At 36.0% G+C, this 20,082-nt stretch overlaps 1 protein-coding gene across 3 annotated transcripts in view; it reads left to right on the top strand.

Moving 5' to 3' along the window:
- The window catches only part of LOC131937251 (transient receptor potential cation channel subfamily V member 5), a 30,518-nt gene extending 11,156 nt beyond the window's left edge, over positions 1-19,362 (top strand). For all 3 annotated transcript variants that reach the window (XM_059294530.1, XM_059294528.1, XM_059294529.1), the window contains 6 exons: positions 7,547-7,698; positions 9,777-9,886; positions 10,799-10,914; positions 12,653-12,814; positions 13,693-13,899; positions 14,074-19,362. In XM_059294530.1, coding sequence (XP_059150513.1) covers positions 7,547-7,698; positions 9,777-9,886; positions 10,799-10,914; positions 12,653-12,814; positions 13,693-13,899; positions 14,074-14,889 — 1,563 coding nt within the window. In that variant the 3' untranslated portion in view covers positions 14,890-19,362. The remainder of the gene's footprint in view (positions 1-7,546; positions 7,699-9,776; positions 9,887-10,798; positions 10,915-12,652; positions 12,815-13,692; positions 13,900-14,073) is intronic.
- The last annotated feature ends 720 nt before the right edge of the window (positions 19,363-20,082 follow it).

The raw sequence follows: 20,082 nt of genomic DNA, 5'->3' as shown, positions 1-20,082 counted from the left end.
GGTTTATCTGATTCCCATAGGGTTCAAATATAACAGGTTTATCTGATTCCCATAGGGTTCAAATATAACAGGTTTATCTGATTCCCATAGGGTTCAAATATAACAGGTTTATCTGATTCCCATAGGGTTCAAATATAACAGGTTTATCTGATTCCCATAGGGTTCAAATATAACAGGTTTATCTGATTCCCATAGGGTTCAAATATAACAGGTTTATCTGATTCCCATAGGGTTCAAATATAACAGGTTTATCTGATTCCCATAGGGTTCAAATATAACAGGTTTATCTGATTCCCATAGGGTTCAAATATAACAGGTTTATCTGATTCCCATAGGGTTCAAATATAACAGGTTTATCTGATTCCCATAGGGTTCAAATATAACAGGTTTATCTGATTCCCATAGGGTTCAAATATAACAGGTTTATCTGATTCCCATAGGGTTCAAATATAACAGGTTTATCTGATTCCCATAGGGTTCAAATATAACAGGTTTATCTGATTCCCATAGGGTTCAAATATAACAGGTTTATCTGATTCCCATAGGGTTCAAATATAACAGGTTTATCTGATTCCCATAGGGTTCAAATATAACAGGTTTATCTGATTCCCATAGGGTTCAAATATAACAGGTTTATCTGATTCCCATAGGGTTCAAATATAACAGGTTTATCTGATTCCCATAGGGTTCAAATATAACAGGTTTATCTGATTCCCATAGGGTTCAAATATAACAGGTTTATCTGATTCCCATAGGGTTCAAATATAACAGGTTTATCTGATTCCCATAGGGTTCAAATATAACAGGTTTATCTGATTCCCATAGGGTTCAAATATAACAGGTTTATCTGATTCCCATAGGGTTCAAATATAACAGGTTTATCTGATTCCCATAGGGTTCAAATATAACAGGTTTATCTGATTCCCATAGGGTTCAAATATAACAGGTTTATCTGATTCCCATAGGGTTCAAATATAACAGGTTTATCTGATTCCCATAGGGTTCAAATATAACAGGTTTATCTGATTCCCATAGGGTTCAAATATAACAGGTTTATCTGATTCCCATAGGGTTCAAATATAACAGGTTTATCTGATTCCCATAGGGTTCAAATATAACAGGTTTATCTGATTCCCATAGGGTTCAAATATAACAGGTTTATCTGATTCCCATAGGGTTCAAATATAACAGGTTTATCTGATTCCCATAGGGTTCAAATATAACAGGTTTATCTGATTCCCATAGGGTTCAAATATAACAGGTTTATCTGATTCCCATAGGGTTCAAATATAACAGGTTTATCTGATTCCCATAGGGTTCAAATATAACAGGTTTATCTGATTCCCATAGGGTTCAAATATAACAGGTTTATCTGATTCCCATAGGGTTCAAATATAACAGGTTTATCTGATTCCCATAGGGTTCAAATATAACAGGTTTATCTGATTCCCATAGGGTTCAAATATAACAGGTTTATCTGATTCCCATAGGGTTCAAATATAACAGGTTTATCTGATTCCCATAGGGTTCAAATATAACAGGTTTATCTGATTCCCATAGGGTTCAAATATAACAGGTTTATCTGATTCCCATAGGGTTCAAATATAACAGGTTTATCTGATTCCCATAGGGTTCAAATATAACAGGTTTATCTGATTCCCATAGGGTTCAAATATAACAGGTTTATCTGATTCCCATAGGGTTCAAATATAACAGGTTTATCTGATTCCCATAGGGTTCAAATATAACAGGTTTATCTGATTCCCATAGGGTTCAAATATAACAGGTTTATCTGATTCCCATAGGGTTCAAATATAACAGGTTTATCTGATTCCCATAGGGTTCAAATATAACAGGTTTATCTGATTCCCATAGGGTTCAAATATAACAGGTTTATCTGATTCCCATAGGGTTCAAATATAACAGGTTTATCTGATTCCCATAGGGTTCAAATATAACAGGTTTATCTGATTCCCATAGGGTTCAAATATAACAGGTTTATCTGATTCCCATAGGGTTCAAATATAACAGGTTTATCTGATTCCCATAGGGTTCAAATATAACAGGTTTATCTGATTCCCATAGGGTTCAAATATAACAGGTTTATCTGATTCCCATAGGGTTCAAATATAACAGGTTTATCTGATTCCCATAGGGTTCAAATATAACAGGTTTATCTGATTCCCATAGGGTTCAAATATAACAGGTTTATCTGATTCCCATAGGGTTCAAATATAACAGGTTTATCTGATTCCCATAGGGTTCAAATATAACAGGTTTATCTGATTCCCATAGGGTTCAAATATAACAGGTTTATCTGATTCCCATAGGGTTCAAATATAACAGGTTTATCTGATTCCCATAGGGTTCAAATATAACAGGTTTATCTGATTCCCATAGGGTTCAAATATAACAGGTTTATCTGATTCCCATAGGGTTCAAATATAACAGGTTTATCTGATTCCCATAGGGTTCAAATATAACAGGTTTATCTGATTCCCATAGGGTTCAAATATAACAGGTTTATCTGATTCCCATAGGGTTCAAATATAACAGGTTTATCTGATTCCCATAGGGTTCAAATATAACAGGTTTATCTGATTCCCATAGGGTTCAAATATAACAGGTTTATCTGATTCCCATAGGGTTCAAATATAACAGGTTTATCTGATTCCCATAGGGTTCAAATATAACAGGTTTATCTGATTCCCATAGGGTTCAAATATAACAGGTTTATCTGATTCCCATAGGGTTCAAATATAACAGGTTTATCTGATTCCCATAGGGTTCAAATATAACAGGTTTATCTGATTCCCATAGGGTTCAAATATAACAGGTTTATCTGATTCCCATAGGGTTCAAATATAACAGGTTTATCTGATTCCCATAGGGTTCAAATATAACAGGTTTATCTGATTCCCATAGGGTTCAAATATAACAGGTTTATCTGATTCCCATAGGGTTCAAATATAACAGGTTTATCTGATTCCCATAGGGTTCAAATATAACAGGTTTATCTGATTCCCATAGGGTTCAAATATAACAGGTTTATCTGATTCCCATAGGGTTCAAATATAACAGGTTTATCTGATTCCCATAGGGTTCAAATATAACAGGTTTATCTGATTCCCATAGGGTTCAAATATAACAGGTTTATCTGATTCCCATAGGGTTCAAATATAACAGGTTTATCTGATTCCCATAGGGTTCAAATATAACAGGTTTATCTGATTCCCATAGGGTTCAAATATAACAGGTTTATCTGATTCCCATAGGGTTCAAATATAACAGGTTTATCTGATTCCCATAGGGTTCAAATATAACAGGTTTATCTGATTCCCATAGGGTTCAAATATAACAGGTTTATCTGATTCCCATAGGGTTCAAATATAACAGGTTTATCTGATTCCCATAGGGTTCAAATATAACAGGTTTATCTGATTCCCATAGGGTTCAAATATAACAGGTTTATCTGATTCCCATAGGGTTCAAATATAACAGGTTTATCTGATTCCCATAGGGTTCAAATATAACAGGTTTATCTGATTCCCATAGGGTTCAAATATAACAGGTTTATCTGATTCCCATAGGGTTCAAATATAACAGGTTTATCTGATTCCCATAGGGTTCAAATATAACAGGTTTATCTGATTCCCATAGGGTTCAAATATAACAGGTTTATCTGATTCCCATAGGGTTCAAATATAACAGGTTTATCTGATTCCCATAGGGTTCAAATATAACAGGTTTATCTGATTCCCATAGGGTTCAAATATAACAGGTTTATCTGATTCCCATAGGGTTCAAATATAACAGGTTTATCTGATTCCCATAGGGTTCAAATATAACAGGTTTATCTGATTCCCATAGGGTTCAAATATAACAGGTTTATCTGATTCCCATAGGGTTCAAATATAACAGGTTTATCTGATTCCCATAGGGTTCAAATATAACAGGTTTATCTGATTCCCATAGGGTTCAAATATAACAGGTTTATCTGATTCCCATAGGGTTCAAATATAACAGGTTTATCTGATTCCCATAGGGTTCAAATATAACAGGTTTATCTGATTCCCATAGGGTTCAAATATAACAGGTTTATCTGATTCCCATAGGGTTCAAATATAACAGGTTTATCTGATTCCCATAGGGTTCAAATATAACAGGTTTATCTGATTCCCATAGGGTTCAAATATAACAGGTTTATCTGATTCCCATAGGGTTCAAATATAACAGGTTTATCTGATTCCCATAGGGTTCAAATATAACAGGTTTATCTGATTCCCATAGGGTTCAAATATAACAGGTTTATCTGATTCCCATAGGGTTCAAATATAACAGGTTTATCTGATTCCCATAGGGTTCAAATATAACAGGTTTATCTGATTCCCATAGGGTTCAAATATAACAGGTTTATCTGATTCCCATAGGGTTCAAATATAACAGGTTTATCTGATTCCCATAGGGTTCAAATATAACAGGTTTATCTGATTCCCATAGGGTTCAAATATAACAGGTTTATCTGATTCCCATAGGGTTCAAATATAACAGGTTTATCTGATTCCCATTGGGTTCAAATATAACAGGTTTATCTGATTCCCATAGGGTTCAAATATAACAGGTTTATCTGATTCCCATAGGGTTCAAATATAACAGGTTTATCTGATTCCCATAGGGTTCAAATATAACAGGTTTATCTGATTCCCATAGGGTTCAAATATAACAGGTTTATCTGATTCCCATAGGGTTCAAATATAACAGGTTTATCTGATTCCCATAGGGTTCAAATATAACAGGTTTATCTGATTCCCATAGGGTTCAAATATAACAGGTTTATCTGATTCCCATAGGGTTCAAATATAACAGGTTTATCTGATTCCCATAAAACAGACTCATGGTTTCTAGACACATCCTTTACCTGTTTAATGACCTAATTGCTTTCTTTCATACCATTTACCAGTTTAGTTTTTTAATTAATTAACCCACTCGCTACTAACAGCAGCTGGCTTATAAACCAGCTTCCTATGTCACTAATATTTGAGGGAAAACCATCATTTTCATAGCCTGAAACTTTTTTATTTAGATTCAGTTGTTTCAAAATGTATTGTTTCTAATTTTCATTCCTAAAAAAGAAATTCTTAAAAAATATGTATGTATGTATAGTTAAAAGAAAAGTGTATTGCAAAAGGCTGCCATTTTGTTTAGTTCCCAGTTGTACTGTCAATGACTTGTTTCTGCCATTTTGTTTAGTTCACAGTTGTACTGTCAATGACTTGTTTCTGCCATTTTGTTTAGTTCCCAGTTGTACTGTCAATGACTTGATTGTTTCTTCCATTTTGTTTAGTTCCCAGTTGTACTGTCAATGACTTGATTGTTTCTGCCATTTTGTTTAGTTCCCAGTTGTACTGTCAATGACTTGTTTCTGCCATTTTGTTTAGTTCCCAGTTGTACTGTCAATGACTTGATTGTTTCTGCCATTTTGTTTAGTTCCCAGTTGTCAATGACTTGATTGTTTCTGCCATTTTGTTTGGTGCCCAGTTGTCAATGACTTGATTGTTTCTGCCATTTTGTTTAGTTCCCAGTTGTACTGTCAATGACTTGATTCTGCCATTTTGTTTGGTGCCCAGTTGTACTGTCAATGACTTGATTCTGCCATTTTGTTTAGTTCCCAGTTGTACTGTCAATGACTTGATTGTTTCTGACATTTTGTTTAGTTCCCAGTTGTACTGTCAATGACTTGTTTCTGCCATTTTGTTTAGTTCCCAGTTGTACTGTCAATGACTTGATTGTTTCTGCCATTTTGTTTAGTTCCCAGTTGTACTGTCAATGACTTGTTTCTGCCATTTTGTTTAGTTCCCAGTTGTACTGTCAATGACTTGATTGTTTCTGCCATTTTGTTTAGTTCCCAGTTGTACTGTCAATGACTTGTTTCTGCCATTTTGTTTAGTTCCCAGTTGTACTGTCAATGACTTGATTGTTTCTGCCATTTTGTTTAGTTCCCAGTTGTACTGTCAATGACTTGTTTCTGCCATTTTGTTTAGTTCCCAGTTGTACTGTCAATGACTTGATTGTTTCTGCCATTTTGTTTGGTGCCCAGTTGTCAATGACTTGATTGTTTCTGCCATTTTGTTTAGTTCCCAGTTGTACTGTCCATGACTTGATTCTGCCATTTTGTTTGGTGCCCAGTTGTCAATGACTTGATTGTTTCTTCCATTTTGTTTAGTTCCCAGTTGTACTGTCAATGACTTGATTGTTTCTGCCATTTTGTTTAGTTCCCAGTTGTACTGTCAATGACTTGATTGTTTCTGCCATTTTGTTTAGTTCCCAGTTGTACTGTCAATGACTTGATTGTTTCTGCCATTTTGTTTGGTGCCCAGTTGTCAATGACTTGATTGTTTCTGCCATTTTGTTTAGTTCCCAGTTGTACTGTCAATGACTTGTTTCTGCCATTTTGTTTAGTTCCCAGTTGTACTGTCAATGACTTGATTGTTTCTGCCATTTTGTTTAGTTCCCAGTTGTACTGTCAATGACTTGATTCTGCCATTTTGTTTGGTGCCCAGTTGTCAATGACTTGATTGTTTCTGCCATTTTGTTTGGTGCCCAGTTGTCAATGACTTGATTGTTTCTGCCATTTTGTTTAGTTCCCAGTTGTACTGTCCATGACTTGATTCTGCCATTTTGTTTGGTGCCCAGTTGTCAATGACTTGATTGTTTCTGCCATTTTGTTTAGTTCCCAGTTGTACTGTCAATGACTTGATTGTTTCTGACATTTTGTTTAGTTCCCAGTTGTACTGTCAATGACTTGTTTCTGCCATTTTGTTTAGTTCCCAGTTGTACTGTCAATGACTTGATTGTTTCTGCCATTTTGTTTAGTTCCCAGTTGTACTGTCAATGACTTGTTTCTGCCATTTTGTTTAGTTCCCAGTTGTACTGTCAATGACTTGTTTCTGCCATTTTGTTTAGTTCCCAGTTGTACTGTCAATGACTTGTTTCTGCCATTTTGTTTAGTTCACAGTTGTACTGTCAATGACTTGATTGTTTCTGCCATTTTGTTTGGTGCCCAGTTGTCAATGACTTGATTGTGCCATTTTGTTTGGTGCCCAGTTGTACTGTCAATGACTTGTTTCTGCCATTTTGTTTGGTGCCCAGTTGTCAATGACTTGATTGTGCCATTTTGTTTGGTGCCCAGTTGTCAATGACTTGATTGTTTCTGCCATTTTGTTTAGTTCCCAGTTGTCAATGACTTGTTTCTGCCATTTTGTTTGGTGCCCAGTTGTACTGTCAATGACTTGTTTCTGCCATTTTGTTTAGTTCCCAGTTGTCAATGACTTGTTTCTGCCATTTTGTTTGGTGCCCAGTTGTCAATGACTTGATTGTGCCATTTTGTTTGGTGCCCAGTTGTCAATGACTTGATTGTTTCTGCCATTTTGTTTGTTGCCCAGTTGTCAATGACTTGATTGTGCCATTTTGTTTGTTGCCCAGTTGTCAATGACTTGATTGTGCCATTTTGTCTGGTGCCCAGTTGTCAATGACTTGTTTGTTTTAGACCCATGCCCCAGCACAGACTGTGTACCTGATCTCCTGTCTGCTCATCTTGGCCTGCATACCCTTCCGTGTTTTAGAGATGCATGACGTGGAGGACATGCTCCTGATACTGGCTGCCCCTTGTACCTGGTTCTTCCTGCTCTTCTTTGCCAGGTACTCTTTTATTCACAAAACTACATTTGTTAATGGGGTCAAGATATTTTTAGAACCTTCCTATAGAATTATTGTAAATGTAACTTCTAAAAGAAAAACATCAATTTCTTATGAAAAACAAATGAATAAATTATTAAAGCCAACAACAAAATAATAAATTTGAATTAGAATCAAGTGCGTTGTGATTTCCTTCTATGCACTTTCTAAGTACGAAAATTAAAACTCAAAAATGAACTCTGACTGGATGTGTTTTGTCCTCACACCATCAGACATGGTGGCTTAGGTAGTCTTTGGCCAGCAAGTCACATACCTTTTAGTTCCAATGTTTCCTATTATTTTACATACTCTCTGTTTTAAATTTAGAAAGAAGGTCACTGTTCATCATAAAATAAAAAGAAGCCAAATATAATTTTTAGTTAACTTATACCCTCAGTTAACATTGCTAATAAACAAAGATTTATATGAAATAATTTAGGCTTGAAATAGTAAAACACTCTATTATTCATTGTGTTTTGTTTTTAACTAATTAGATCAATAATTAGATCAATAATACATGTTTGTAGCAAACATGTATTATTGGAAAAATATGATTATTTTTTTCATATATATATATATATGGTTATAACAAGTTTTTTATAAACTTAACAACTTTTTTCTCATGTAAGTTCTTATTTTCTGAATGAAGAATTGGACAGAGAATCCAAAAGTACTAGACAACCCAAGACAACCCAAGACAACCATTAGACAACCATTAGACAACCATTAGACAACCATTAGACAACCATTAGACAACCATTAGACAACCATTAGACAACCATTAGACAACCATTAGACAACCATTAGACAACCATTAGACAACCATTAGACAACCATTAGACAACCATTAGACAACCATTAGACAACCATTAGACAACCATTAGACAACCATTAGACAACCATTAGACAACCATTCTGATGAAAAATCTGAATTTCTGTGATTTTTCTTGCACATAAGCCCTTAAAACAATAGCAGACAGAAAATTTAGCTTTATAATAAACTTTCTGATCTGCAAGTCTATTCTTCAGTAGAAGCCGTCTTGCCAAAATAAAGTATTTGTTCTTAACTTGTATAATTAAAAGTGTGTTTTTACTTAAGAATAAATCATTAATTTTAATTAATTTTTAATTAAATTTGTTTTATAACTTATTTTGAAAAAGAAAATTTTTGTCTACATAAATAGATATTTTAAAGTCTACACAATGTGCAGATGCTTTGATCAAGCAATACCAACAAACAAATATACTAATTTGCCAACATAGCTGTTTTAGAAGTATGGGGTCATCCATAAATGACGTCACGCTTTTTTTGACGATTTTTACCTCCCCACCTCCCCTCTGTCACACGCTGTCACAAAAAGCCAGACCCCCCCTCCCTAAAACGACGTCAAACCTCAACCTACAACCCCCCTCAAAATTGCAGTTGAATTTTTTTAAAACATCGATATTTTTCCAAAATCTTGTCTAAACTATTACAATTTATTAAAACGGTTATCTAAAATGCGAAGTAACGTCTAAAATTCGTTTTCTAACATAGCTTTTTTATAATGCAAAAGTGTGACGTCGCAACATCTGAACCCCCCCCCCTCCCTCTCATCACACATCGTCACAAAATTACGGACCCCCCTCCCCCCTACAAGTGTGACGTCATTTATGGATGACCCCCATATAGATAAATAATGCGCTATTATATTTAAAGAAAATTTTATTTTATTTTTCAGTGCAAGTATAATTTATAAAAAGCTTGTTATTAACATTTTTATATATTTATCATTAAAAGTTTTAAGTGGTTATTGATGACTTTAGTTTGTCTAAATTCACTCCTAAACAAAAAGTCTACTTCATAAAGAAATTAATAGGCCTACATCAATAGACCTGAAACCAAAAACATAAATCTCATGACAGGACCTTTTATCACAATGATTATTTCAGAGGCCACATTCTGACGGGACCTTTTGTCACAATGATTTGCACATGATTATTTCAGAGGCCACATTCTGACAGGACCTTTTGTCACAATGATTTTCACATGATTATTTCAGAGGCCACATTCTGACGGGACCTTTTGTCACAATGATTTACAAAATGTGTGCGGGGGACCTCTTCAGGTTCGGCATTATATATGTCATCTTCCTTTTTGGCTTCACCCAAGGTAAGCTGAAGTTTCCCCATCATAAAGTTTCCCCATCACAAAGTTACCCCATCACAAAGTTACTCCATCACAAAGTTTCCCCATCACAAAGTTACTCCATCACAAAGTTACATCACAAAGTTACATCACAAAGTTACCCCATCACAAAGTTACCCCATCACAAAGTTACTCCATCACAAAGTTACTCCATCACAAAGTTACACCATCACAAAGTTACCCCATCACAAAGTTACTCCATCACAAAGTTACTCCATCACAAAGTTACTCCATCACAAAGTTACATCACAAAGTTACATCACAAAGTTACCCCATCACAAAGTTACTCCATCACAAAGTTACTCCATCACAAAGTTACACCATCACAAAGTTACACCATCACAAAGTTACCCCATCACAAAGTTACTCCATCACAAAGTTACTCCATCACAAAGTTACACCATCACAAAGTTACACCATCACAAAGTTACCCCATCACAAAGTTACTCCATCACAAAGTTACATCACAAAGTTACACCATCACAAAGTTACCCCATCACAAAGTTACTCCATCACAAAGTTACTCCATCACAAAGTTACACCATCACAAAGTTACACCATCACAAAGTTACCCCATCACAAAGTTACTCCCTCACAAAGTTACTCCCTCACATAGTTACTCCCTCACTTAGTTACTCCCTCACAAAGTTACTCCCTCACAAAGTTACTCCCTCCCAAAATTTATCCCTCACATAGTTACTCCCTCACAAAGTTACTCCATCACAAAGTTACATCACAAAGTTATGTTATCACAAACTATCACAGTGATGATATGTTTTTAAACTCCACAAATGTAAAATAGTACTTGCAAATTGACCAAGTTTTTTTTATTGTAGGACATGAACTAATGTGCAATCATCTTGTTTTCTTTTCTAGATTTCTTCTTCTTGTTCAGAGATGTGGAAAGTTCAGACAACGAAGATGTCAAAAAATTTTCTAATTTGACCGAAACAGTTTTGTATTTGTTTCAAATGACATTTGGAGAATTTAAAGTGAGTTCTAAAAATGTTTTCTCACTTGTCATTATTTATTTTCAAAAAGTTTTCTTTCATTTAAATTGGGTCAGGGCAGGAGCGTATGCAGGTTTTTGAGGCAGTGTGTGACCAGTTAGTCCAGAAAAGCAACATGTGCTATATATATATATATATATATCTATCTATTTATATATATATATATATATATATATATATATATATATATCTATAATATAATCGGGCTGTGTCTGTCCTTCCTTCCTTCCTTCCGTCCGTCCGTCATCGCTATAGATTTTGGGACTATAAAAGTAAACATTCGCACCATGTTGTGCTTTTCAGTGCACCGCAGTGTCTTATTATAAGTAGTTGAGTAGGGTTTGTTTATATAGCGGCATAGAGCTATTTTATAAATGTCACGGTTTTTACTCTTTCGCATAACGTCAAGAAAATATTAAATACACGCAAACTGCTAAAACGTATTAAAAAGATTAATGTCAAATATCATTTTCGTTTAGCCTATCAGAAAAAGTGGATACATTTTAATAACATAATAACAGTAGGGTAGAAAAATCGAATTAATTTAACTCTTTTCTAATTTTGACAAAGGAGGTAATTTAAAAATACATTAAACTCACGCTAATAAAAAATGTGAATGCAAATATACGTTCGTCATAGAAGGAATTAGTGTTGCAATAATATAATTAGCAAAATGTGATTGTGTAATTGTTAGAAAATTATAATTAGCATGGATTGAGAAAAGGCAATCTTTTATTTATTTTATTCACTGAGTGTAGGCCCTACTGTTTATTACTTATAATTTTTAATCAACTATTCAGCACTATTATAGACGTCATCACGTTCATTAGGTGCGCAATGGTTTTAGTTATGAAACTCAATTGTAAATTTTTAAAATTTAAAGTACTGGGAAAAAAATGCGTGAATGGATAAAGTGAAATATTGTATATATTATAGATACTGCCTATTATTTATACTGTTTTCTAATTATTATTCTATCTTTCGGGTTTTATAGGAGAGGCGTTGCGATGGGTGGGGGGCATATGTCCCCGGGTGCCGACCTTAGGGGGCGCCAAAGTGGGTTGGAAAAAATTTCGAGGGGGGGGGGGGGAGAGTGGTGGAAATCGAAAGTTTTACGGCGGGGGGGGGGGGGGGGAAGGGGTGCAAATCGAAAGTTTGAGGGGAGTGCAAATCACCGGAAAGGGCGCGATTTGGCGCTACGGGCTAGACTGTGAGCAATATGCCTTTATGATTGCATTTAAATTGTGTTTATGTTATGAGTGTTCTGTTTGTTTTTTCGGTTTTTTTTTTTTTTTTTTTTTTTTTTGCGTTCGTTTGTGTTGTGTTTAGTCTTGTTCTGTTGGTACATTTAAAAAAGATTTACCGTGGCGGAGCACGGGATGCAGCTAGTATATATATATATACATACATATAAATATATAGGGCCTATTTATTTATTTATTTATGTATTTTTATTTCACTTAGTGTTTATTAAAAGGAGAGCAAGCAGAAGGGGACTGATGAATCTGTTTAATACTATTGTCTACACCTATTTCTTTTTATCTTTTGAACTCTACTATATCAAGAATTTGTTTTACAATATTTTATAAAATTGTAGTCCATAAAAAAAAAAAAGACTTTCTTGTGGTCAAGTTATTCTCAGTGGGGTTGATCACTTTTATGTTGTTTCAGTTTGAGGGGGCTCATACACCATATGGTCTAAAATCTTTTTTTCTTTCAGTATGAAGTTTTTGAAGAGGCTCATTACCCCGTATTGTCCAAGATAATTTTTGCCCTGTTCATGATCCTGGTGCCCATCCTGCTACTGAACATGCTGATAGCCATGATGGGGAACACCTACACCCAGGTCATCTCCAAGTCCACTAAAGAGTGGTGGAAGCAGGTCAGATACCTTAAACCCTGTCAGATACAGTCAACCCTGTCAGATACAGTCAACCCTGTCAGATACCTTAAACCCTGTCAGATACTTTAAACCCTGTCAGATACCTTAAACCCTGTCAGATACAGTCAACCCTGTCAGATACTTTAAACCCTGTCAGATACAGTCAACCCTGTCAGATACTTTAAACCCTGTCAGATACAGTCAACCCTGTCAGATACAGTCAACCCTGTCAGATACAGTCAACCCTGTCAGATACAGTCAACCCTGTCAGATACTTTAAACCCTGTCAGATACCTTAAACCCTGTCAGGTACCTTAAACCCTGTCAAATAACTTAAACCCTGTCAGATACAGTCAACCCTGTCAGATACTTTAAACCCTGTCAGATACTTTAAACCCTGTCAGATACCTTAAACCCTGTCAGATACCTTAAACCCTATCAGATACCTTAAACCCTGTCAGATACCTTAAACCCTGTCAGATACCTTAAACCCTGTCAGATACCTTAAACCCTATCAGATACCTTAAACCCTGTCAGATACCTTAAACCCTGTCAGATACCTTAAACCCTGTCAGATACCTTAAACCCTGTCAGATACCTTAAACCCTGTTTTAATGTACATTAAAATATACTAAAATATGTATAGACAATAGACCACTTAACTTATTGATTAAAAATAGACCTACTTACTGTTTATTTTGTGTTACTTATGTCATTTCTACCTTTTTTTTAAAAAATGTGTATGTAAATGACATTAGGTAACATATAATAAACAGTATGTCTATTTTTAATCAATAGGTCATGTGGTCTATACATATTTTAGTATATTTCAATGTACATTATAACAAAATTTGTGTGCAAATTTCTTTTGCTTTTAGTGGGCAAAAATTGTGATAGTTTTAGAGAGAGGGATATCAAAAAAGAAACTGTTGGAATACCAAAAGTCATATTCTGTCAAACTGTCTGGGAAGCCATCACCGGATGAAGGCTGTCCACCAATAGCTGAAGAGCGTGCATTAGTTGTTATAAAAAATTGTGAAAAATCCAAGGCCAAGACTCGCAAAGGGGCTGTTCATCGTTGGAAGGTAGCCGACTTTTTACTCAATTTTTTTTTTGGCAATCATTTAAAAAAATTAATTTTAAAAAGTTGTTTCAAAATAAAAACTATCAGTTTTAAAAGGTTGATTTAAAATAAAAACTATCAGTTTAAAAAAATTGTTTTAAAATATTTTGGTCCTGACATGTTCATTGTTTTTCAGTTGTTTGGCAAAGAAATAATACGACAAAGAAAAATCTGGCAAAATAAAAACAATGAAGCCCAACCTTTTGCTCTGTCCCATTCCCTGACCAAAGGTCAGCTGGAGGACGAGAACCTACTCTCTAGCACCGTGGCTCAGCTGGCGTGGGAGAAGGACATTGACCTGACTAAAGGTCACCAGTTTGTCACTGATATGGACAGCATCAGCCCTCGCTCCAACGCTCTGCGATCCCCAACCCATTTCCACACACCCTACCACCTGACCAATGGCTCTGATGGTCAGTCTAACCACCCTCCCAACCAGAACCCACTGAAACACAGAAAGCAACTTGTCTACAACAGAGTGGCCCCCTTGTTTCCCCCACCTCAAGGGGAGACCAACACTGAGCTGTCAGCACACCCTAACCCACAAGCGGAACTTTTTTTTTCTAGTCTTGTTGCATCAGGAAGTGAACCTGTGCCATCCTCCAGTCTGAAGTCTTCAGATGAGCATCAGACGGAGGCTACCATCAACACAGACCTGCCCCCAAAAGGCAATCAACATTCTTCCAGGTCAGGTGACCCGTTGGACCTGGGAGAGGTTGAAGAAATGACGCCAGGCTGTGACCCGCCACCCAGCAAGGAGGACGTGAAAAATGTTTACGCTGCTACGTGCTGGACTGAGGAGTCCCCGCCAGTGGTGGCCACAAGAAGGAAAGTCAAACGCAGAGATAAAAAAACTAAATACAAAGGGAGGAAGAAAGGCCACAGTGAAGGCAGTGGCTCCAACTCATCAATTCTGTCTCTCATTGAGAGCGGGGGGAGCAGCAAAGCTTGAGTTTCTGGCATCACCACCTGTTTGGTGACCATCTGTTGGTGACCACCTGTTGTTGACCACTTGTTGGTGACCACCTGTTGGTGACCACCTGTTGGTGACCACCTGTTGGTGACCACCTGTTGGTGACCACCTGTTTATTGACCACCTGTTGGTGACCACCTGTTGGTGACCACCTGTTGGTGACCACCTGTTGGTGACCACCTGTTGGTGACCACCTGTTGGTGACCACCTGTTGGTGACCACCTGTTGGTGACCACCTGTTGGTGACCACCTGTTGGTGACCACCTGTTGGTGACCACCTGTTTGGTGACCACCTGTTGGTGACCACCTGTTTATTGACCACCTGTAAAATGACCACTTGTTTCATGACCACTTGTTTAATTACCACCAGAATTTTAAACTGGCCACTGCTGTTTAAAATATCTTTAGTGTATACCTTTGTATTTCAACCTTTTTGTAGTCAGATGTGATATCCAATTATTGTACCTTCATAAATTCACATTCATTTTATTTTGTTTTCAAAATATTTAAATTTTGAAATACTTCCATAAGTGTTTAAGATAGTTATATTTTAATCAAATGGTTATTGCTGCTTTTTAAAAAAAATGTCCCTTATCTTTTGCTCAGTATTAATTCAATGCATGAAAGATTTTAATTTATATTAGCTAAAGAATTTTTATTTTAATGCTACTGTTTCTCACTCTTATATTTAAAGAGCCTAGTCACATGACCTTAAACTGCTGAGTCACATGACCTATGACAACTTCCTGTTGTTAACTTTATTTTGGCACAAACCCTGTTATTATTTTTGACAAATTTTTCCATGCTCGTACATGACAGTTTACACTATTTATTTCTGCACATTGGTTCAATTTTTCTATTTTTATAAAAGTGTAATTTAAGAGTTTTGTATTTGATGAGACATTTTTATGTTCCCAAACTGTAACTCTATAGATTTGACTCTTTTATTTCTGTATTCAGATTTGCCTTCCTGAGCTAAAAATCTGGTCAACATATATTTTTTTATTGGCCAGATAATTTTTGAGACCAAAAGTTTGTAACAATACTGATAATGTAAATTGTTTACAAGACATTTCTTGTAGCAGCTGAGCTGTGGTGTGCTCTGTCTTATTAACATACAATACAAGTGTGTTTTGTTGTTTGATTGGCTGAACTCAAACTGGCTCTAAACTTACATACAAGTGTGTTTTGTTGTTTGATTGGCTGAACTCAAACTGGCTCTAAACTTACATACAAGTGTGTTTTGTTATTTGATTGGCTGAACTCAAACTGGCTCTAAACTTACATTACAAGTGTGTTTTGTTATTTGATTGGCTGAACTCAAACTGGCTCTAAACTTACATACAAGTGTGTTTTGTTGTTTGATTGGCTGAACTCAAACTGGCTCTAAACTTACATACATTACAAGTGTGTTGATTGGCTGAACTCAAACAGGCTCTAAGTTTAAGCCTAGTGTAGGGCCTATAGATCTTTGTTAGTGCAGCATTATCATGGCATTGTGATAAACCATTTTACTTTGTCAACTGTATCATAGCAATAACTTTGTCAGTTCTCTGAGTTTGGTTTGTAAACCAAATGCTCAAGATTTTCTGCTTTGCTAAGTAAGATAGAATTTGATGAGGCCTACTGTGTAGACTGTTGCTATAGAAAGAATCCGATCTTTTATTTGAAATGTTTTTGTGTCAATATACATTTTGTTTCACTGTACATTGCAATTTGGACTGCCAGCCACAATGATTTTATACTTTTAATTCAAATGTATTTTATACTGCCAGTTATTTTTGTCTATCAGCAGAATATTTAGTTTTTAAATTTTAACAAATTTCAAATTGTTGCGAATATTTTTTTTTATTGTACAAATACTGTTCTAATTAGTTGATAAAAAAATTGGACTCCACTAAGTACATGCTTGTATAAAAGATCAAACACCTTCATTTAGGTTTGAGATCATTAAGATAAGTTTATAAATGATCAAACACTTTCATTTAGGTTTGAGATCATTAAGATAAGTTTACAAATGATCAAACACCTTCATTTAGGTTTGAGATCATTAAGATAAGTTTACAAATGATCAAACACCTTCATTTAGGTTTGAGATCATTAAGATAAGTTTATAAATGATCAAACACCTTCATTTAGGTTTGAGATCATTAAGATAAGTTTATAAATGATCAAACACCTTCATTTAGGTTTGAGATCATTAAGATAAGTTTATAAATGATCAAACACCTTCATTTAGGTTTGAGATCATTAAGATAAGTTTACACAATTAGTTCCCTACTGAAAAGATAAATATTTGCAATCAATTGCTAAACCCTAAACTGCTGAACCCTAAACTGCTGAACCCTAAACTGCTGAACCCTACAATAAACTGCTAAACTCTACAATAAACTGATAAACCCTAAACTGCTGAACCCTAAACTGCTGAACCCTAAACTGCTGAACCCTAAACTGCTGAACCCTAAACTGCTGAACCCTAAACTGCTGAACCCTACAATAAACTGCTAAACCCTAAATTGCTGAACCCTAAACTGCTGAACCCTTAATTGCTGAATCCTACAATAATTTGCTGAACCCTACAATAAACTGATAAACCCTACAATAAACTGCTAAACCTTAAACTGCTGAACCCAACAATAAACTGCTGAACCCTAAACTGCTAAACCCTAAACTGCTGAACCCTACAATAAACTGCTAAACCCTAAACTGCTGAACCCTACAATAAACTGCTGAACCCTACAATAAACAGGTAAACCCTAAACTGCTGAACCATAAACTGCTAAACCCTAAACTGCTGAACCCTACAATAAACTGCTGAACCCTACAATAAACTGCTGAACCCTACAATAAACTGCTGAACCCTAAACAGCTGAACCCTACAATAAACTGCTCAACCCATAAATAAGCTGCTGAACCCTACAATAAAGTCCCGAACCCTCAATCAAATGAATTCCTATCTACCTTTGTTATCTCTGTACATACTGCTAAGGTGCCTAGTCTTCAACAGATTAGTTTTACCAGAAAGTTTGGGTAAACTTAGTTCTTCTGTCTTGCCTTTGTTGCATCTTTTCTAAAAACACATTTTTAGTGTTGACATTTTTAGAGTGTTTACATTCTGTCCTGTTTATTATTTTCCTTGCTTACCGCTTACAAATGTTATATTGATATATCTAAAAAAAACAGGAAAGTTAAATATTTTTACTTCAAGGCTATTCCTTGTTTACAAATGTAATTCATTTTTCATGATATTTTTAAGTTATTGTAAAGTTGAATAAAAATGTTGTCATTATAAGATTTGAATTACTCAAGGCTACAGTGTGTGATATTTGAATTCCACAAGCTTATCTTGTTTCTTTTAGATATTTTTCTCAAGGATTAAGGCATTTTGAAGTTTCAAAGGAATTGGGTTAGAAATGTATTTGAAAATGTTGAAAATGTATAGGATGATCTCTCATCCAACCATCAACTGTACCCTACTGTACCATGCTTTAGTTTATTTTAATGTATATACTGTACCATGCTTTAGTTTATTTTAACATATATTACTGTACCATGCTTTAGTTTATTTTGATATACTGTACCATGCTTATTTTGTTTGATTTGTACCTGATGTTCATAAATGTCAAATTATCATTTTACTGTACAAATGTATGTTCCAAAATTTGATGTACTGTACCTATGTATGTTTCAAAATTTGATGTACTGTACATATGTATGTTTCAAAATTGCTCTGTTATTTTTATCAGGGCAGCCATTTTGAAACAAAATTTGATGTATTGTACATAAGTATTGGACATATAAATGTGTTATTAGAATATGTTTAGTACTGTTTAATTTGTTTTGTTGTCAAATCCAATGACAAATTGATCTGGTATTGAAGTCTTACGCAATCAATGTTTGGTCCAGATATGAGATGATGCTCCCCCTGTAGGTGCCCACATTTGCTACCCCTGTAGGTGCCCACATTTGCTGCCCCTGTAGGTGCCCACATTTGCTACCCCTGTAGGTGCCCACATTTGCTGCCCCTGTAGATGCCCACATTTGCTGCCCCTGTAGGTGCCCACATTTGTTGCCCCTGTAGGTGCCCACATTTGCTGCCCCTGTAGGTGCCCACATTTGCTGCCCCTGTAGGTGCCCACATTTGCTGCCCCCTTAGATGCCCACATTTGCTGCCCCTGTATGTGCCCACATTTGCTGCCCCTGTAGGTGCCCACATTTGCTGCCTCTGTAGGTGCCCACATTTGCTGCCCCTGTATGTGCCCACATTTGCTGCCCCTGTAGGTGCCCACATTTGCTGCCCCTGTAGGTGCCCACATTTGCTGCCCCTGTAGGTGCCCACATTTGCTGCCCCTGTAGGTGCCCACATTTGCTGCCCCTGTAGGTGCCCACAGCTGAGCTGGTCATGGCTCTTATACCTGTGAGTGCCCTGAGCTTTGTGTAAAGCAACGCATGTACGGGGAGTGGGGGGGGGGGGGTAGAGCTAGCATGTATGAGGGTGGGGAGGAGGGTAGAGCTAGCAACCAACATTATCTGTGTAAGTTCCACCTTCAGATGCTGTATCGGCTATTTTTTAAATACAAGTCATGTAAAGAAAATCAGACATTAATTAAATTGTCATTTTCATGGTATATCTTGACTCTTTCTGTTAAACTGTTATCCATTTTATTTTGTAAAATAGTCAAAGATCTTTGATTCAACCAAATGGGTGGGGTGTAGGCCTACTAAATAGTACTAGATAGGTTTATTGCTTTTATCTTGTGAAATGATAGAAACCTGCTGTGTTTAGATTTTGATCACAGCAATAAACTATACATTTAAAACTCAGAGTCTGTACTCGATCTAGATCTGATCTAATAGACTAGACTCAGGGGTCTCCAAACTGCGGGCCGGATGTGGCCCGCAAAGTCCTTTCATCCGACCCGAAGAGATCTTTTTGTTCAAGGAAAAATCGTTTGTTGGTGATGGCTGAGAAACTTTGCCCAGAAAAATCAAAGACATGCCTGGAAGAAACTGGCCCCAGAACTGAAATTTGATAGTTAATGCGGCCCTCGGACTGAAAAGTTTGGAGACCCCTGGTCTAGACACATTTCGTGATCTGCTCAAGGGACACAACTCTGAATATATTTGTGCGTAGGATAAGTAGAGCTAGTTCCCTTGCATCTTTTTTTTTTT

This window comes from Physella acuta, unplaced genomic scaffold (assembly GCF_028476545.2).
Source record: "Physella acuta isolate Inbredline_101_S28 unplaced genomic scaffold, ASM2847654v3 ptg000204l, whole genome shotgun sequence".
In the NCBI taxonomy this organism is placed as follows: Eukaryota; Metazoa; Mollusca; class Gastropoda; family Physidae; genus Physella; species Physella acuta.
The sequence above is the reverse complement of the archived record's forward strand: the minus strand, read 5'-3'. Positions and strand labels throughout refer to the sequence as shown.